Source organism: Oncorhynchus gorbuscha, linkage group LG18 (genome assembly GCF_021184085.1).
Source record: "Oncorhynchus gorbuscha isolate QuinsamMale2020 ecotype Even-year linkage group LG18, OgorEven_v1.0, whole genome shotgun sequence".
Lineage (NCBI taxonomy): Eukaryota > Metazoa > Chordata > Actinopteri > Salmoniformes > Salmonidae > Oncorhynchus > Oncorhynchus gorbuscha.
The window spans coordinates 61,737,543-61,759,188 of record NC_060190.1 but is presented as its reverse complement, the minus strand read 5'-3'; the positions used below and the strand labels follow the sequence as shown (position 1 = coordinate 61,759,188).

General features: G+C 43.4%; 1 protein-coding gene across 13 annotated transcripts in view; it reads left to right on the top strand.

Moving 5' to 3' along the window:
• LOC124003962 (inositol 1,4,5-trisphosphate receptor type 1-like) overlaps positions 1 to 21,646 on the top strand; it is a 155,899-nt gene that overhangs the window by 26,476 nt on the left and 107,777 nt on the right. For 9 of the 13 annotated variants that reach the window (XM_046312656.1, XM_046312654.1, XM_046312653.1 and 6 more), the window contains 10 exons: positions 11,787 to 11,902; positions 12,141 to 12,227; positions 13,294 to 13,452; positions 16,972 to 17,070; positions 17,553 to 17,636; positions 17,735 to 17,881; positions 18,336 to 18,431; positions 18,701 to 18,745; positions 18,855 to 18,884; positions 21,451 to 21,605. In XM_046312656.1, the coding sequence (XP_046168612.1) occupies positions 11,787 to 11,902; positions 12,141 to 12,227; positions 13,294 to 13,452; positions 16,972 to 17,070; positions 17,553 to 17,636; positions 17,735 to 17,881; positions 18,336 to 18,431; positions 18,701 to 18,745; positions 18,855 to 18,884; positions 21,451 to 21,605 (1,018 nt within the window). The remainder of the gene's footprint in view (positions 1 to 11,786; positions 11,903 to 12,140; positions 12,228 to 13,293; positions 13,453 to 16,971; positions 17,071 to 17,552; positions 17,637 to 17,734; positions 17,882 to 18,335; positions 18,432 to 18,700; positions 18,746 to 18,854; positions 18,885 to 21,450; positions 21,606 to 21,646) is intronic. The other 4 variants (XM_046312658.1, XM_046312655.1, XM_046312660.1 and 1 more) reach the window with 1 other exon arrangement.

Genomic DNA, 21,646 nt, shown 5'->3' with positions numbered 1-21,646 from the left:
GGATATGATGTCAGCTGGAAAAGGCCTTGTAGAATCCCTTCCAACTCTGAGGCCATTATTGCAAGAGGATTATAACTAAGTACTGTGGGTTTAACCCAGTGTTTTGTGCTCCATGTAAGCATTAGATCGGTAGTTGACACTGAGGGGTTTTTAAAGGTATGTTGAGACATGGATCCATGACCCCTGATCCTTTGTTATGACATGTGAACTGATGTCTGTGGAAATTAAACTCTACTGAAGCTAATTAACCTTGTATTCACCTGCCTCCCCTCACTGAAATGTGGCACTAGACTACACTACAGTACAGGCTACATTACAGTACAGTTAATACACCACATTGTGTCACCTAGTGAGAGGCCTGTGTTGACTGTGGTGGGGGTGGTTAACTCCGATGCCCTTTGTTCTTTCACCGCTAAACTAAAATGTTCCTTATACTTGTATCTGGTAGTGGCAGCGTTTTTAAAATTTTAATTAAAAGTGTTGGCAAATGTATCTAATGTCTTCAGACTATGAAAAGATGGCAGAGTGCCATGTTTCGTTCATTATTGAGGCTGATTCATGCAGTCCATTTCCTGCAAATGTAAGCAGTGTGGATTACGCCAGAACAGAGTTTAGTGTTTCTGAGACTGTCTGGAACAGGCTTGTGTGTTCTGTGAGTAAGAGATAGTAGGCTATTTACTGACAGTTTCTCAAGGCATTTAGGATTTTAAGGTACTTTTAAGATACTTGTGAGACTTATTTAGGATACTCTTTAAAGAGATAGGCTATCAGACATTTTCAGAAGATTGGCAGGGACTGACATTAGACAGAAGCTTTTTCCACCAATGGAGAGCCAAAACAGAGAAGCGCTTTGACTACAAGACTAAGCTAGTATATAGCCTGGTCATGAGTCGTGCTCAGGGTTCATGCATTAGATCTGATTGATCTACATACAGTACATCTTTCATGGCAGGTCTGACAGGCTTCACTGCTCATATTCAAAGTATTTCTATGAACAGATTAGCATTCCAAATCATATAGATTGATGCAGTAGTGCCGATGATGCATCCTACTGGGTGTTGGACTCCTGTGTGTTGCCAGGGTTTGCCTACAGTAATGTTGCCTGTGAAATGTCAAACTATTTGGTTGTTTTGAGGCCCATTTGTCCCTAAAGCGAGCCCTGGACAATTTCTTGATGTTGATTGCAAACCCTTGTTCCCAGCTTGCGTGTATTGGGGTTTGGATTTGAGCAGGCTGAGGCAGCAACAAAAATAGTTGTTTGATGTGAGATTCTGTTTACTTCGCTTTCACTTTAACTAGAGCTTCATATCTTCAGAGGCATCTTAATCCATTAACAACACTATCCTCCTCCGGAGAAGAAAAAAATCATTCTAAGAGTGTATTTTGATGCCACTGCTGTTTCATACTTGGATGTTTTGGAATTCACCTTTATTGCTTCAACACATCTAAAGCCATGGGTTTGTTGTATAGTCATTCAACAACACCAAATTGTCGGCCCAATTACTGTGATTTAAAGAGGTGATGGTACACTGGGATTCGTGCCTTCACTGGTGTCCGTCTTTAATTGCCATGGCTGTCTGTCAGTGTGAACTGGAGCCGGGTCAATCCTATTGCCATAGTAACAACATATTGGCCTTTCCCAGGTGGAGATTTCAATGGTGGATTACGTGTGCTACTGTCTCTTTAGCTCATGTGGAACACATCTGCTTAATTAATGCATAATTGCAAATGCTGAATTTCATAATGAACTGTGTTTGGTACAGAATATGATGATGATAATAAGACTACACTCATGTATAGTAGCACTTTGATTGAAACTAGATTAGGTTATTTTGGAGACAAAGTGATCTACCAGCTATGGATTTGTATGATTGGTTGGGGTTTACTGTATATCAAGCTTCTGTGTTTAACTTTATTCTCAGTCTTGGTGACGATATCTAACTTTTCCCCCCACTCAGCCATACAACCTAGCCAAGACATTAAGAATTCTCGTCTGATCAATGATGTGTCAGACAGTAAAACAACCTGAGTGTTGACAGTTTTTACAGTGATTTTACAGTCCTCCCTTTAGCTCAAGGTCAGTGCAGAACTATTCTGATAGCAGCAGGGCGGGCCAGCTGGGAGTGATTGTGATGCTCCTGCTGATGGGCACCTGGAAGCTCTGGCTGCATACTGTCTCGGTCTCTAATGGAGCCCTTTTTAAATTAGCACAACACCTTGGCCGGCCTCCAGTGCACACCTTTGAAAATAAATTTTTGAGTGAAATGACGTGATTTCCAATGTGAGTTTCATTTATTCTAATCAAGGTCATGGAAATTAAATTGACTTTTTTATCCCTGAAAATGAAAGCCCTAGTTTACTTTATATAGCACGTCTGTGTCATTGTCACACAAATGACTCCATATTATGTCAAACTTCAGTGACAATGGTGACAAAATGAAGATGCAATGAAACATCTTGCACAGTGCAAGATGATTCAATGTAAGGAGACATGCCTGTTGTTGCTCAGGGAAATGTATTGCTTCTGGTTAGTTGTGTGATTTGCTAAATGGATGGTTTTTGTTTTTGGAGCAGGAGCCCAAGATAGAGTAACTCCTTCGTGTCAAGCAGCTGTTCAGTCTCAATCTAGAGGCTCAGTAGACTCAGGAGTCAGCACCATCACTGTCTTTAGGCCTCTAACAAGACTGGCCCAAATATGTCACTGCTTAGTATTGAGAGAAGCGGGATCAATAGCTACTAAAGCAGCAGGGTACCTTACTATCTTTATGTTCCTTTTCATTCTCTTTTTGGACTGAGAAAACAGGCCTACGTAAAATGTCTTTAGCCACGATTGTTTCGCTCAATGGCATGTAATTGTCAAAATGCTGAGCAGGTTTTTTTTGCATGGCTGTTGTTTCAGTTCCCCAAATAGCCACATTAGACATGCACACTACTGGACAAGAATCTATTTAATCATCTAGTCTTGGAACCTTAACTTCAGTCACTCCCATTGCTGCAACTATCTGGACTGATGGTTTATTGGGATGTTATAGGTCAGAGGAGTTAAAGAGTTTGTCTGAGGGGTAGGCCTTAAATAGTATTGGTAGACTCCAACTCCTTTTTAAGATGGTGCTGACAGACACGGTTGCCCTGTTTCTAGCTCCTAGCCAACTTTGAAGTATTTTTTTATTCATTATTTGTGTTCATTATCTGTTCAATGTTTCTTGTGTCATTACCTACAGCAGAAAATAGCTTTTCGACATTAGATCAGCAGTCACTCAAGCAAAATTTGCACAAATATGGGTATTTTTTTAAAACTTCCCAAGGCAGCTCTATTCATCCTGGGGGTTGCAATAAAAAATGCTAGCGCCGGAGAAGAGGAAGAAGTGGGGCCCTAGTCAGACTCAGACGGCATGCATACCATCCACCGCTTCAGATTATTTTACTCACTAATGTCCAGTCCCTGGACAATAAGGTAGACTATCTCCTTCCCAACAGACACCAGGGACTGTAACATGTTTTAAGGAATCATGGCTCTCTCCGGATATATTGTCCCCGTCCATTCAGCCAGTGGGGTTCTCCGTCCATCACGCAGACAGGAAGAAGGAACTCTCTGGGATAAAGAAAGGTGGAGGGGGTTATTTCATGATTAACAACTCATGGTGTGATTGTGTTAACTTACAGGAACTCAAGTCCTTTTGCTCTCCCGATATGGAATATCTCACCATCAAATGCAGACCGCATTAACTCCCAAGATAATTTTCTTTGGTCATCGTCACTGCCGTGTATATTTCCCCTCCAAGCCTACACTGTGACTTATTTCAAGGAACTACACTAAACTATGTACAAACTGGAAACGGCATATCCTGAAGCCGCAATTATTGTACCTGTGGACTTTAATAAAGGAAATCTGAGGAAAACAAATGTTATTAACACACGCACATGAAGTCCTTTGGATCATTGTTTCTCTCTCTTCCGGGATGGCTACAAGGCCCTCCCCTGTCCTCCCTTCGGCAAATCGGATCATGCCTCCATTATGCTACTCCCCACCTATAGGCAGAAACTTAGCAGGAAGCACCCGTGGTAAGGACAGTTCAACATTAGTCTCATAAGAGCTTTGCAGACCTGTATTGTGCAATATTTCCCCATATGTTATTTTACTTCAAGCTCGGTCAGGGAGTTTGGTATTATGGTTAGAGCGATTTTCAAGTCTTGCCATTTTGATTTTCAAGCAGATTTAAGTCAAAACTGTAGCTTGGCCACTCAGAAACACTCATGTTCTTCTTGTTAAGCAACTCCAGTGTATATTTGGCTTTGTGTTTTAGTTTATTATGCTGAAAGATAAATTCCCCTCCCAGTGTCTGGTGTGAAGCAGACTGAAACAGGTTTTCCTCTTGGATTTTGCCTGTACTTAGCCCATCCTGTTTATTTTCATCCTGAAAAACTCCCCAGTCTTTGCCAATGTTAAGCATACCCATTACATGATGCAGCCACCACCATGCTTGAGAATGAGGCAGCTACTCCGGGATATGTTGTTGGATTTTATTTTGCAGTATTACTTCCGTGCCTTGTTGCATACATATTCATGTTTTGGAGTATTTGTATTCTGTACATTTGTATTCTTCTTCTCACTCTGTCACTGAGGCCAGGGTTTCTCAAACTCTGCCATAGAGCCCCCTCTGGATGCACATTTTGTTTTTTGCCCTGGCACTACACGGCTGATTCAAATAACCAACTCATCAATCATTGATTATTTGAATCAGCTGTGTAGTGCTATTGCAAAATCCAGAATGTGCACCCAGGGAGGGCCCTAGGACAGAATTCAGGAAACCCTCATTTAGGTCATTATTGTAGAGTCCCCACAATGTGGATTTATCCTCAGTTTTGTCCCACTGAAATCTGTAGCTGTTTCCGTCAGATTCCTTTTTTAAATATTTTTTTTATTTTTGAACCTTTATTTAACCAGGCAAGTCAGTTAAGAACATATTCTTATTTTCAATGACGGCCTGGGAACAGTGGGTTAACTGCCTGTTCAGGGGCAGAACGACAGATTTGTACCTTGTCAGCTCGGGGGTTTGAACTCGCAACCTTCCGGTTACTAGTCCAACGCTCTAACCACTAGGCTACACTGCCGCCCCCCTTCCTGTCCTGCAGCTCAGTTCAGAATGACGACTGCAACTTTGTGTCTGGGTGGTTTAATACAAAATCCACAGCATAAATATTAACTTAACCATGCTATATATTCAATGTCTGATTTGTTATTTTTACCCATCTACCAATCACTGCTCTTCTTTAAGAGGCTTTTGAAAAGGTCCCGGGTCTTTTGTAGTTGAATCTGTGCTTGTAATTCAATACTTGACTGAGGGACCTTTTTTCATAGATGTTGTATGTTTGGGGGACAGAGGAAGGGGTAGTCATTAAAATTTCAACTCCTATTATTTCAGAGTCCAAATAACGTATCATGTGATTTGTCAAATTTGACATTTAGGCTTGCATAAACAAAGGGGGAGAATACTTATCTAACTTTCTTTGAGATATTTAATTTTTATTAATTTGTAAAATTGTGTAGAATTCTTTTCACTTTGACATTATGGATTTTGTGTAGATCAATGACAAATTACTATTAAATCTATTCAATTGCACTTTGTAATGCAACAATGTGAAAGTTCAAGGGGGTGTAGACTGTCTAAAGGCACTGTATGTACATAGTCATTGAACACTGGTCACTTTAATAATGTTTACATACTGTTTTACATGTGTATATACTGTATTCTAGTCATGGCTCATCCTATAGAACTACTGCAAATGTTCTATTCATATACTGTCCAGTTGAAGTTAGAAACACAAGCATTTTGCTGCACTTGCGATAACATCTGCGTACACGACCAATAAACTTTGATTTGATTTTCCCACTGACCTCCGTGCCTTATTTGGCCATGCTGTTTAACTGGTGACATATATGCAGAGGAAGAAAATATATATATTAGTACCAGTCAAAAGTTTGGACACCTACTGATTCCAGTGTTTTTCTTTATTTTTACTATTTTGTACATTGTAGAATAACTAAGGAATTATGTAGTAACCAAAATATATTTTAGATTATTCAAAGTAGTCACCCTTTTCCTTGAAGAAACTTTCAAAGTTCTTGAAATTTTGTTTTAATTATTATTCATCTATCCTTCATTTAGGTTCTTAATGTTCTGTATTGACTGACATGTCTTAAAGTAATGATGGACTTTTAACAAGGCACACCTGTTCATTGAAATGCATTCCAGGTGACTACCTCAAGAAGCTTGAGAGAATGCCAAGAGTGTGCAAAGCTTGTCACAGGCCGGCTCATAGCCTGTGGCAAAAATGAGGGGACACAAACGGGTATAGGCCAATCAAAAATGTTCTTTATTATAAGCCAAAACTATTAACTTTAAACAAAGGAATGAGGTGTGAAAGTATCATAATGTAGGGTGTATGTAAAGTGCAGGGATGCGTGAGTCTGTGTGTGTGAATATGACTGAGTGAAAACTACAAAGGAACAAACAAAACAGGATCATACCTGGAGGAGCAGAGAGAGATATGAGGGGTTAGTGAAGCAGTATAAATACCCTGAGCCCAGGTGGCTCCAATCACTAACGACCCTCTACCTGCAGGAGGAACCGCCCCTGCAAGGGGAGGGGCCGTGACACTGTCATCGAGGCAAAGGGTGGATGCTTTGAAGAATGTGAAATATATATACAGTGGGGCAAAAAAGTATTTAGTCAGCCACCAATTGTGCAAGTTCTCCCACTTAAAAATATGAGAGGCCTGTAATTTTCATCATAGGTACACTTCAACTATGACAGACAGAAAGAGATTTATTTTCCCAGAAAATCACATTGTAGGATTTTTTATTAATTTATTTGCAAATTATGGAGGAAAATAAGTATTTGGTCACCTACAAACAAGCAAGATTTCTGGCTCTCACAGACCTGTGACTTCTTCTTTAAGAGGCTCCTCTGTCCTCCACTCGTTACCTGTATTAATGGCACCTGATTGAACTTGTTATCAGTTTATAAGACACCTGTCCACAACCTCAAACATTCACACTCCAAACTCCACTATGGCCAAGACCAAAGAGCTGTCAAAGGACACCAGAAACAAAATTGTAGACCTGCACCAGGCTGGGAAGACTGAATCTGCAATAGGTAAGAAGCTTGGTTTTAATAAATCAACTGTGGGAGCAATTATTAGGAAATGGAAGACATACAAGACCACTGATAATCTCCCTCGATCTGGGGCTCCACGCAAGATCTCACCCCTTGGGGTCAAAATGATCACAAGAACGGTGAGCAAAAATCCCAGAACCACACGAGGGGACCTAGTGAATGACCTGCAGAGAGCTGGGACCAAAGTAACAAATCCTACCATCAGCAAGGGCATTGAAGATGAAACATGGCTGGGTCTTTCAGCATGACAATGATCCCAAACACACCGCCCGGGCAATGAAAGAGTGGCTTCGTAAGAAGCATTTCAAGGTCCTGGAGTGGCCTAGCCAGTCTCCAGATCTCAACCCCATAGAAAATCTTTGGAGGAAGTTGAAAGTCCGTTTTGCCCAGCAACAGCCCCAAAACATCACTGCTCTAGAGGAGATCTGCATGGAGGAATGGGCCAAAATACCAGCAACAGTGTGTGAAAACCTTGTGAAAACTTACAGAAAACGTTTCACCTCTGTCATTGCCAACAAAGGGTATATAACAAAGTATTTGTCACGCCTTGGTCATTGTATTTTGTGTTTTTGTTATATGTTTGGGTAGGCCAGGGTGTGACATGGGTTTATATGTTGTATTCGTATTGGGGTTTGTATTATTTGGGATTGCGGCTGATTAGGGGTGTGTCTAGTTAGGCTTGGCTGCCTGAGGCGATTCTCAATCAGAGTCAGGTGCTTGTCGTTGTCTCTGATTGAGAACCGTATTTAGACAGCCTGACTTTCGCTTTGTATTTTATGGGTGTTTGTTCCTATCTCTGTGTTGTAGTCACCAGATAGGCTGTAATAGGTTTCACGTTCCATTTTGTTGTTTTTGTATTTATCAGTTATTTCATGTACCGCGATACTTTCATTAAAGTCATGAGTAACCTACACGCTGCATTTCGGTCTGACTCTCTTCATTCAACAGACGAACGACGTTACAGTATTGAGATAAACTTTTGTTATTGACCAAATACTTATTTTCCACCATAATTTGCAAATAAATAAAAAATCCTACAATGTGATTTTCTGGATTTCTTTTCTCATTTTGTCTGTCATAGTTGAAGTGTACCTATGATGAATATTACAGGCCTCTCTCATCTTTTTAAGTGGGAGAACTTGCACAATTGGTGGCTGACTAAATACTTGTTTGCCCCACTGTAATATATTTTCATTTGTTTGGTTACTATGTGATTCCATATGTGTTATTTCATAGTTTTGTCTTCACTATTATTCTACAATGTATAAAGTAGTAGAAATATAGAAAAAACCCTTGAATGAGTTGGTGTGTCCAAATGTTTTACCGGTACTGTGTGTGTGTGTGTGTGTGTGTGTGTGTGTGTGTGTGTGTGTGTGTGTGTGTGTGTGTGTGTGTGTGTGTGTGTGTATTTTTAGGAAAAAGATCAATTCGAAGCTGAATTACAGACTTAGGCTACCTACTTGAACTTTTCATTTTCTAAACATCTCTTCTGAATATAATATACAGTATTTCCCACCTTTCTCAGAAATAGACCACAATGTCTTGCACTGGTAAACTGCTTCCCCTTGAAATCTCTTCCCCCCCAGGCCCTGTCTTGTGCCGTTGTATTATATGTAATATGGTGTTTGATGAGATGCAAGACCAGATGGTTAATTGTATTTTAGCAAGACAAGTTGACAGTGTGTTCATGCAACAGTACATCAGGAATACAATATGCAGATTTCCTGGAACCAAATCATGCCTAATATCGCTGACATACAGAGAGGCACACTCACTCATGGAGAAGCACTGTGCTTGGCTGGAGATTGATCAATACTCAACTGATTTACTGTGAGACGGACGGTACTAGTGTTTGTGGAGTGAGCTCATCATTCTAGAATCTATCATCATTGCCCAGTGGAATGAGAGAGCCATGTTTATGGAAGCTAACAAGGTGTACCATATCTCTTTTTGAATGCGCAGAAGAACAGGGGCATAACATTTTCTTGTGAATTTATAACTGACTTGCAAATAATAGGCAAAGCCCTGCTCAAGACTGTGTGATACGTAGCCTATGCGTTGGTTTGAAGACATGTAAGCATAGGAGGCCATAGTGCCTGGTCAAAGTGACTTTGGGGCAAAGTGGGCAGCTGCCACACTCCACTTTCAGATGAGGAAGCAGCGTTCTACCCCTTCAATTACAGATTTTTCACAAATGTGATTATAGAATTGTGAAACCCATGCAAAAGATTAGGGGACATGATCTGGAAGTAAATCAGAAGGGGCAATCACTTCACTTGGTAATTTTTCACGGGCTGCAGCTCATTCTAGCTATTTAATAAGCTAACTAGCTACAGAAATGAACAAACTACCTAGCAAAACAATACAAAAACATGAAAAGATGGCTAGATATCTTGTTTAAAAAAATCAGATCACCCACAAGTTTCAAACCAAAGGAAGAAAGATGAAGGCTTTATTCAGCAGCCACTAGTTAGCTGTGCGATTCTAGCTAGCGTTAGCTACACCACTTTTTTCACTGAGCTAGCTCCCTCGGTATATTGAAGCAAGTCACTAAATAAAATTGGGTGAAAAATCGTTACTCACTGAGGTAAAGTTGTTGCTGGAGTGCTGACGGAAGTTTTTAAGCTGTCATTTCACCATATGAAATAAACTACTTCTGAGCACTTTGTTTACCGCCAGACCAGATCTGGCACATGCAACTTGCATTGTAGTTCAGATCTGACACATGCAGTTGGACCAGAGCAAAACATCAGCCTATATTTAATCTTGGTTAACCCAGAACTCAAATATTGCGTAAATTGTCGGATGCTATGTTTATGTAGTCTGTCCATGAGAGATTAGCTTACATTGAATCCATGAGGTGAATACTATGCGGGTAGGTAGTGAACTACTTTGTTTTTTCAGTTAATGTCAGCAGTTTCTACTGTTACTGAAGCTCTACCATCTATGGCAGATTCAAGGCACCAGGGTTATTGTGGTTCCGAAGAAAGTACTCTTGAGATTGGTGTGAACAATCGAGCACTTGTGGTGTTCTGAGAGTCCTAACAAGCCTGGTTACAGTTCACCTGCACAGTGAAAGGATTGCGCTCTCTCTCTGTGTTTGACAGGCATTGCATTTGAAGTATAGGGCGGCCTCCTGAGGAGATGACCACGAGATGACACATGACTACCCTCCTAGTAGGTGCTGTGATATGAACATGTTTCACCTGCAGGGGCCTCTGTGTCCTCGTGGTGCTCCAAGGTTTGTGTTTGGTGGAGCAGCGTACTTGTGTTCACCCCACCTCTCCAGCCTCTCCCAGGCCTCATCATCACTCCTCCAAGTAGTCACAATAACAGGACTGAGACTCCATGCTACGTCTCAGTGCGCCTGAGCACTGAGCAAAGGGAAGTGTAGCGGACTAAGTCCTAAAATCCCTGTTGAGTATTAATAGCCAGGTTAAGCTGGTTTCTAGGAAGCATATGCCCAGCATTTTAAACCTCACTTTTTTCTCTCTGATCTGGAATTGGTACTATGCGACAGTAATTGCTTTGGTGTCATGTCTGACATTTAGGTGTCTCTCGAGGAAATATTACCCTCTGCTAGGACGACTCGTTGCTGTCTGTGATAGTATTTATACACTTCTCAGAGTTCTGTGATCTCCTGGATTGAAGGAGAGAAGGCAATGTTATTTGAAGAATGTGACCTGTTGAATCTTTTAACCTCTGATAATAAAGATCATCTAAAGCATGTCGTAGTAATGTGAAAATTCTGAAATAAGTCTTTACAATATTTAGTACAGTGGGCTTCCTGCGTAAACTACAATTTATTTGATCTAAACTAAGCATTTTGATGGCCGCCTGTTTAATGTTGATTCCTGTCTCCGTTCCTCAGTGTATGCCCTCTGGGTTGCGTCCTACTGTATCCTGCCATTTCCTGCACAGTTTGCCAACTGTTCATAAAAAGGAAACTGTTCATTCCCTTCCTTCCCACTGTGTAGCATTTGCATATAACCCTCCCCATTCTGTCCCCCTAACCTGGTCTCCTTCACTCTCTAAACCCACTTCCTCTCCCTCTCTCATATAGCGGGCCCTCTCTTCTACCGCTCTGTTTTCTGTGTCTGGCTCCTCCTCCTGTGCTTACCCATCCAGCTCTTCCCTCTCTTCCTTCATGCGTCCCATGACACCTAATCCCTGGACGCTGTGGCGTTTGTTGGCCAAGTTTTTGTGGTGTGCTTGGTGCTGGTCTGGAGCAGCTATTTTTACCCCTGTCACAGATAATCAGATCTCCCATCATTGTGCTTTGCAGGTAGCCAGCCTCGGAACCGGAGGAGGAACTAGTGTGTTTTCTGTCAGGACTCACACTGTTCAAGATCTGATCAGCTCTGTGCTATTTCTAAAGAGCTCTACTATCCCCAATTGGATCAGGCCAATGTGTTTACCTACAAGAGAATCAAAATGTCTAAAATCACCATCATCCTGTTATATCTAATAAGCTAGTCATGTCCTTGTTATACTGACAGCCTATTACTCTTCCATGCCCTTTTGGCAACTTTCCACTGCTTTATACGTCGTGTACTGAATGTTATGAACTTGATAATAAATCTTCACCTGTTTTCTCTGTCTTTCCAGACTGCCTTTTCAAGCTGTGCCCCATGAATAGGTACTCTGCACAGAAACAGTTTTGGAAGGCAGCAAAACCAGGTGGAAACAGCACCACTGACACAGTGCTCCTCAATAAACTCCATGTGAGTACCTCATCTCACGGCTCATTATGCCTGCTGGTTCTAAACTGCATGCATTGCCGTGTTGCTGAGGTCGAGCAAATCATTACAAGTGAAACACTCTCCCAGTTTATAACACGACATAAACCCAGATCTATATTCCATAAAGTATGGCTTCTTATTCGTAATGTGTTTTTGGAGCAGTAAATCTAATTGGTGGTCATTATATTCTCTGACATCTCGTTTTATCCCTATATTTCAGCATGCTGCTGATCTGGAGAAGAAGCAGAATGAGTCAGAGAACCGAAAGCTGCTAGGAACTGTTATCCAGTACGGAAATGTCATTCAGGTATGAGCAGGAAGAGTAGGGGTGATAAGGTAACAAGGAGATTGAGTTTGGTAAAGCCACAATACAACAGTGTCATTAAGGTTAGTGGAAAGCCTGGAGCAGAGAGGCAATACAGCTCTTCCATAAATGCAGCGAATTATCATCCAGGCCTTGTCACCCCCTGCATGTGACCAGTGATAGTCTCCTATGCAGAAATTAGATCATCAGGCCACAGGGAAATGGGTCTAAAGTGTGTCAGTTGATTTCAAGTGACAGACCCTCAACCAGAACACCCTGGTAGTTGTGATATCTGTCATCTAACAACACCAACATATACTGTATCTATTTTAGGGCAGCTGTCTCCTGAACTTTAGTCCTGAACATGCTCACAGATTTGTATTGGCGGAAGTGGTACAGTAAGTGTATTGGGTTTATGTGTTTTAGGGGTGTGATGACAGGTAAGGTATTGAGGGCAGTAGGGTACAGCTAAGTGGTTGCAGCACTTGAGTGCATGCATTGTAAACGCATGTATCTGTAATTGTCTGAGACATTTCAAACGACAGTTGTCTTGTTTTTTTCAGTCCCTGCATTCTCCCTCAAAACAAACAACCACAAAGGTTGGTTAAGGTCTAGTCTCCCAGTACCAGACATCACACTGAATACTTGTTTGAGGGGTTGATGCTGGTTGAGTCAACATGGTTGATTTCTTGGGTGAAATTATGGGGCAAAGGTCATGAGAAACATATTTGAACTAGGGCCTTGGAGTATTATAAAAACAATTCCAAGGGGAGAAAAGGGTCCAGAAAGAATTCAAGTGTGATATTTTCAAATGGCAGATTATTTTGAGGATATTCAGGAATGGCCACTGTGCCAGTATTTGATATCTAACTCAATCTCCTCCTGTTGATATACTCCTTAATAGACTCAGACCATGACATTAACAGTATCTGTCTATTAAACCCCAATATACAAAGTAAGAGACTTCTATAAGCATTGCATATTTTAACTTGATAAAACTCTAATTGGAAATGTAAATTATGTTTACATGCACTTGCAACTGTGTCTGTTGTCTGCCACTCTGTTCCAGCTGTTGCACTTGAAAAGCAATAAGTACCTGACGGTGAATAAGCGTCTCCCTGCCCTGTTGGAGAAGAATGCTATGAGGGTGACGCTGGACTCTGCAGGCAACGAAGGCTCCTGGTTTTACATCCAGCCCTTCTACAAGCTGCGCTCCCTGGGAGACAGTGTGAGTGTCCAGCCCAGTGTTGGCTTTAGTGTGGGTCAGATAGGAAGTCTGGTCATGTCTCTGTAGATAAACAACAAAGCCCAGACAACAGCCTTTCCACTCAAGATCAAGATGCAATGCTCGCTTTTGTGATTCTTAGTTATTGGTAATGTTTCAATTTGTTAATTGGTTTTCTAGCATTTAATCATTCAGGCTAGCTGGTTCCAGTTGTATATGTCCATAGACATGTAGGTAGAGAGTGATTAAGAGCCTATGTAACGACTGTCTTCGGGTGAATGAGAGGAGGACCAAAATGCAGTGTGATGATAATCCATAATTAATGGGATACTTAAACAATGAACAAAACAATAAACTGACAGACAAAAATCAACGAAGATGAAACAGTCCCGTAATGTGAACACTAACACATAGGAACACTGGTAACAGGAACAATCACCCACAAAATACCCAAAGAATATGGCTGCCTAAATATGGTTCCCAATCAGAGACAACGATAGACAACTGCCTCTAATTGAGAACCAATCTAGGCAACCACAGACTTACAAAAACACCTAGATCGGAAAAAGCCCCATAAACATACAAAACCCCTAGACTAGACAAACATATACATCACCCATGTCAAACCTTGAACTTATCAAAATAACTAAGAAAACAAAGAATACTAAGGTCAGGGTGTGACAGTACCCCCCCCCCCCCAAAGATGCGGACTCCCAGCCGCACACCTAAGACTATATGGGAGGGTCTGGGTGGGCATAAATCCGATGTGGCGGTTCTGGCTCGGGACGTGGTCCCCGCTCCATTTCTGACTCGTCACACTTACTTCATGTCTCTGGAGCGGGAACCCTCACCGCCAACCACGGATTAGAGGACGCCACTGGACTGATGGTCAAGTCTGGAGTGAGTGGCGTCTCTGGATTGGAGGGAGACTCAGGCGGATCCGGACTGCGGCCCGTCGCCTGGCGGATCCGGACTGCGGCCCATCGCCTGGCGGACCCGGACTGCGGCCCGTCGCCGGGAGTTTCCGGTCTGCGGCCCTTCGCCGGGAGGTTCCGGTCTGCGGCCCGTCGCCGGGAGGTTCTGGTCTTCGGCCCGTCGCCGGGAGGTTCCGGTCTGCGGCCCGTCGCCGGGAGGTTCCGGTCAGCGGCTCGTCGCCGGACGCTTGGACTGGGCACTGTCGCCGGAGGTTCTGGTCTGCGGACTGTCGCCGGATGCTCTGGACTGGGCACTGTCGCCGGACGCTCTGGACTGGGCACTGTCGCCGGACGCTCTGGACTGGGTACTGTTGCCGGACGCTCTGGACTGGGCACTGTCGCCGGACGCTCTGGACTGGGTACTGTCGCCGGACGCTCTGGACTGGGCACTGTCGCCGGACGCTCTGGACTGGGCACTGTCGCCGGACGCTCTGGACTGGGTACTGTCGCCGGACGCTCTGGACTGGGCACTGTCGCCGGACGTTCTGGACTGGGACTGTCGCCGGACATTCTGGACTGGGCACTGTCGCCGGACGCTCTGGACTGGGCACTGTCGCCGGACGCTCTGGACTGGGCACTGTCGCCGGACGCTCTGGACTGGGCACTGTCGCCGGACGTTCTGGACTGGGCACTGTCGCCGGACGCTCTGGACTGGGCACTGTCGCCGGACGCTCTGGACTGGGTACTGTCGCCGGACGCTCTGGACTGGGTACTGTCGCCGGACGTTCTGGACTGGCGAGGCGCACTGTAGGCCTAGTGCGTGGTGCCGGTACTGGTGGTACTGGGCTGGGGACATGCACCTCAGGGCGAGTGCGAGGAGCAGGAACAGGGAGTACTCGACCCAGGAGGTGCACTGGTGACATGATGCGTGGTCCCGGCACTGGTGGTACCGGGCTGGGGACATGCACCTCAGGGCGAGTGCGGGGAGGAGGAACAGGATGTACTGGGCTGTGGAGGCGTACTGGAGGTCTGGTGCGTGGTGTTGGCACTGGTGGTACTGGATAGACCGGACCGTGAAGACGCACTGGAGGTCCCGAGCTAATGGCCTGAACAACCCGTCCTGGCTGGATGGTGACTCTAGCCCGGCACATGCGGGGCACAGGCACAGGACGCACTGGGCTGTGCAGACATATGGGAGACACTGTGCGCAACGCCTGCGCAGGATATCCTGGCCTGAGGAGACCCACTGGCTATCTGGAGAGCAGGGCTGGCACCATCTGCCCTGGCTGAATCCTCACCCTAGCCTGGCAGATGCGGGGAGCTGGGATGTAGCGCACCGGGCGAAGCACGCATACTGGGGACACCGTACGCTCAACCGCATAAGACGGTGCCTGACCAGTACGAAGCCCTCTCTCTCCACAGTAACCACAGGGAGTTGGCGCAGGTCTCCTACCTGGCTTTGCCACACTCCCCGTGTGCAAATGGGCTTCCAGCTTCCGGCTTCCAGCCGTGCTGGCGTGCTGCTTCTTCAAACCGCCGCCTCTCCGCTTTGGCTGTCTCCAGCTCTGCCTTGGGGCGGCGATATTACCCCGGCTGCATCCAGGGTCCTTCTCCATCCAGTATCTCCTCCCAAGTCCAAATGAGATTCATTAAAACACCCTGAGATTCTTAAAGCTCCGTTCGTCAGTGACCACAGCAAAGATCATTAACAAAGGGGTCTCTAGGACAGCACTTCTCTGACGCTTGATGCCGCTGAAGTTTACCTGCTTTATAAATAGAAGCCGTGGTGCAGAGAATTGACAAGTTGTAAGATTAAATTAATACAACATTTCCTATTTTGACATTGTGTTGGCCTTAGTGTGTGTACCGGTTTAATTGCAAGTAGGCTACTATAGGTCATCATCATTAGCTTTAGTCATTAGGGTTTTTCAGGCTGAATTATTCCTGTGCTGATGAGAGGTCCAGTGTGGCCACCGAGTGCTTGGTAGCCAACATGGTCTGATGGGAACAAGTCGAACAATGTGTTATCATATTTGCCTGGTGTTACATAGCACCAGTAACTAGCTATAACAACATTGAGAACATAGACTTTAGGGAAACATTAGGATAAAGGATGTTAAAATGAATTCATTATGCAGGGCTCAGACCCCTTTGGCAGTACATCCTGTGCAGCAGCAGGACTTCACCTTGCTATTATGATACCACAGCTTTTCTCTCATATTATGCAATCAACTGATGCCAAAAGTTGAAAGGTTCTGTTTATCTTGAAGGGCACTCTAAACTGGACTGACCCCTTACTTTCTTTCCCTGTGTGTGTCTCTGGGCTGTCATGTGTAACAGCTCTCCTGGGGCCTCTGTAGATGAGCAGATAGCACGCTCTGGAGGACACTAGTGGTTGTACAAGTGTTACTTGTGGTTTTCTACTGGCTGATGGGTCTGATAAAGACAATCACACTGCCTCTCTGTTTGCTGTGTCTCTGAGGGTTTCTGTACAGTAAGTGTGGACAGTTGTGTGTTTCGTGTGTGTGGCTGTGTGTGAACGTGTGTAGTTGATCATGGATCTCTGTGTGTATAATAATGCTATTTGATTGCTCCCCTGTATGTCTAGGTGGTGATTGGAGACAAGGTGGTCCTTAACCCTGTGAACGCTGGACAGCCCCTTCATGCCAGCAGCCATCAGCTGGTCGACAACCCAGGATGCAATGAGGTAGAATACATGTTTCATCTTCATTGTCTCCTGGGTGGAGACTGCGTTTGTAACATAAACCATATTCTCCATTGTTATGTAAACCAAGGTGTGCCTGCACATTTCACTTCCACAAATCACAAGTAGTGCAGGTTTTAACCATGTTGAGAAGTGTGCCTTATTCTTAATTCTCATGTCCTCTCACAGATGAGGAAACATATTCACTGTACAACCTAGCTCTTCTCTTATGCTTGTTTCATATATACTAATCATCAGTATTATCTTGAGTTCATTAAGTGAGGGTCCTTAATCCACTGTTAATGCTCAACCGCCATTAAGACAATTGACTCTTCAGTTAAAGACTATATCATTACTGTGCTCCTCCTTACAAACCCAGCAGACTCCCAGGCTCATTTGTTTTTGTCACTTTTTTAAGCCAAACTTAATTGTGTGAATAAATGTCTTTACCTTAGCCTTTCCTGACTCATCCTCTTGGTTTTCAGGTGAACTCCGTGAACTGCAACACAAGTTGGAAAGTAGTTTTGTTTATGAAATGGAGTGACAACAAGGAGATTATTCTTAAAGGGGTAGGTACTCTGATAGTTGATCAAATGTATTAGACACAATAATACATTAAATAGTCCTTCCCCATGATACTGACTGGTGTCTATGTTTGTGTTGCCAGGGTGACGTCGTTCGGCTGTTCCATGCAGAGCAGGAGAAGTTCCTGACATGTGACGACTTCAAAAAGAAGGAGTATGTATTTCTCAGGACTACAGGACGCCAGTCCGCCACTTCCGCCACTAGCAGCAAGGCATTATGGGAAGTGGAGGTGAGCATAGAACAAGTAGATAGTAGATACATGGTCTGAGTCATGTTACACAATCATGCCACAGGAGGCTGCTGAGGGCAGGATGGCTCATGATAATGGCTAGAATGGCGTGAATGGAATGGTATCAAACACAAGAAAATCATGTTTTTAATGTGTTTGATCCCATTCCATTCCAGCCATTACTATGAGCCCATCCTCCCCAATTAAGGTGCCACCAGCAGCTTGAGAATCACACATACAGTGATATTTATCGACATGGTTACACACAACCTTTGATTGTGGAAGCCTTGCATTGCCATGACATTCTGTAGACTGTTCCAAAGCTTAAGGCCTGGAACAGAGAGAACCAGGTGAAACTATGTGGGTTGTCCTGCATCTTACAATGTGTTTTTACTTGTATGTTATCAGTCCAGATGTTGTCCTCATGCTGTCAGGTGTTGCATTCTTCTGTCAGGTGGTCCACCATGACCCGTGTCGGGGCGGGGCTGGCTACTGGAACAGCCTGTTTAGGTTCAAACACCTTGCCACAGGGTCTTACTTGGCTGCTGAGGTGAGTCCCCTTACAGTGACAGTAGGCATATTACATGGTAGTCTACCAGCCAACCACTTGCAACGATCATTTGATTTATACCTGGGAGTATAATGCACACAATCATCTTGCAGTACGTCATTATGCGATCTGAAAGTCTTAACGACAGGGCTTGATTAAGTTTAAGTTGGATTGACTTTATAGTAATTTATAAGAGGACTATGTATTACCTCTTGCTTCCTCACATGTTGGAGTTAAGTATCCTGTTCTGGTTATTGATCTATTTTCAGGTGAATCCTGACTATGTGGAAGAATGTCCTGAGCCCCGATCCTCAGTAAGTCAACCAGAGACAGCTCTATATCTGTGTTTCATGTCTATGTTGCGTTTGCTGTCTTGCCCTACCTACTGCTGCTGATCTGTGGTGGATCTTCTTTCCTCTCCAGGTGGTGGATTTTGTTCCCTTTAACTTCCAGGTAACTGTGCCTGTCCTTGTGTTTCATCCTCTCAAATACTTCACTGATGAGTTGAGGGACTCTTTAACCATGTTTTAATAATAATATATAATAATAATAATAATATATCCCATTTAGCAGACGCTTTTATCCAAAGCGACTTACAGTCATGTGTGCATACATTCTACGTATGGGTGGTCCCGGGAATCGAACCCACTACCCTGGCGTTACAAGCGCCATGCTCTACCAACTGAGCTACAGAAGGAGAACTAACTTAGCTAAATTAGTGTCCCCCAATTCAGGCTACTGTTTGTGTGTAGTGTGTTTGAGTGGTTATTATGAAAACAATTCTCTATATGGGGTCGAAAGCTGAGGCCAAAACCTGTCCGTTTGTTCTGACCTCTGCTGCAAAAAAATGTTAAAGTAAAGAATAGTTCAGTGAGTGCAGGTTTTTCCTTTATTCAACATTCTCTATTACCATCTATCATTTGAAGCTATTTCTGTATATTCTAAAAGGAGAGTTTCTTTTTGTAACATTGGCAGTTGTGGTAGTTGTAAGTAGCATGTAAGCACACCATATATTTAGATGATCTGTATATGGTACTAGAGCTCACATATAGATGGCAGTATAACACCATATTACTGTGGATGAAGTCATTATACAGTGTATATATGGAAGGAATATGCCAAAGAATCTTATTTTCTGGGGTAGAATCCAGGGTCTGCTTTCCAGTGGTGATTTTAGCATGTAAATCTTGGTGGGGCAAAAGAAAATGAAAGTGGGATGCATGCCAGCAAAGCCACTAAACAAAACAATATTAAACAATACATTAATTGCACTATAACGGTGACAAACGGTGCCCACAAACTGTTAGGGCCAACATAAAGCTGTTCAAACAGCAGTCCCAACACCTTACCACTGCTACACTTGGCTATCAGCGGAGCCTTGTCTGGCAGCGAAATAGTTCATTCAGCCTCATTTACTACCTCTATAAAAGCATAGCTTATTTGGCTGACTTGTTTAAATAAATGTGGCTTCTACTGACAATTGAGATGTACAAACTATGGCATAAGGGGACGACAAGCGGATAAGAAGCAATCCGTAATTCGATTAAGCCATTAATGACCTAGGACGGATAAAGGGTAAATGGACCAAATTATTAGGGTGAGGCACAAAGGCTACTAACATCTTACTACACAACATACACGTAGTATTATGTTCTTAGCTACAGTATATATATCCCCCTGGCATATTACATAATTTATGCAGCAGTATACAATAAATGTTTGGACTCACCTTGTTGTGCTGTGCCCACTTGAACAGGAAGGGGGCAGGACGGTCCTTCGTGGGCAAATTTTGTCATCCAAAGTCTGGCATTCTCTGGATTTATGGTGCTTTCAAAACAACTGGGAACTCTGAAAAAAACAAGGTAGAATCATGATGATGTCATTGAGCTTGTGGTTGAAGCTCTAGAAAGAGTCTGAATTTACAGCTCTGAGTTGGACGACCGTTCCTAACATATTTCCCCAGTCGGAGATCATTCAATCCCCACTTCCCAGCTGTCTTGAACTCACTGAAGTCAAGTTTTCACAGTTCCGAGTTAACAGTTGTTTTGAGCGCGGCACAAATCATGCTTCATTGACAGCATGGTCAATGTTGAAATTTTATTATTTTAAACTTGGAAAAGAGCCCCTTAATCCCAGATTTGGGACCACACAGCCACTGTCACTGATTCCTTCCAAACCACTCATTGTAGAATTTGCGATTTTCAACTTGTTGTGTAATGTCCAATGGCTGAAACACCTACATATTGGAGCTGCCTTACGCAATAAAACTAAAAAGAGACCATGTTTGTATGCGGCTTTATTAACTCAATAATATTTATATTTATTTTTTTACATTGTTTGCAAACTGATATGTGATATGCTAGAAATGTTGGGCTCAAAACAGGTGGGGCTCTGCCCCTCTCCTCTCCCTGACCTGAATGATGGGTCGCCACTGCTGCTTTCCACAATTTGTTTCCGTCACTGAATTTACAGCTTTCAAAATAGACTTACAGATGATAAAATATGATCATATGAGGCTAAGTACATCACGAGTTGACTTAGCTTTTCCATCCGTAAACTTGACAGGATGAGTCAACCACACATTATCTCTTCTAAAAGTGGAAAATGTCTCTGAATTGGCATGACTTCAATCTCAATATAACCTCATGCTCAGTCCTCATCTGATTGGTACTGATGAGTACAGCAAAGGAAAGATGTTTGGGTGGGTGTATTTGTCTTGGGGGAAGCTGGATGAAGTTTGGTCAATTATTCCCTATGATGATTTCTCTCTTCTTACTGTACTGTAAAGCTGCAAATTAGAAAATGTTTTTACAGACTGTGGTAATCCAAACAATGTTGCAATGCTTTATCATCTTAAAGTGATCCACTGATATAGCATTGATTAAGCTATTGTTGCCATGCATAAGTCAGTCACATACAAGAATATCACTGCATTGAAATTATGAACTGAATTGCTGAGTCGGGATTTTAGTATGAAGCTCCATAAACTGACAGTGTCCTCTCCCTACTGTACCTGCAGTTGGACTCGGATCATGAAGCCCTGCGAGCGCGTCTGCGAACCCCTCAAGAGAGAGTCATGTACCAACTGGTGTCTGTCCCTGATGGCATGGACATCTCCTCTATCTTTGAGCTGGACCCAACCACCCTGAGAGGGGGTGACTCCCTGGTGCCCAGGTACATAGACAAATATCACTCCCCTCCACACATGCATTACA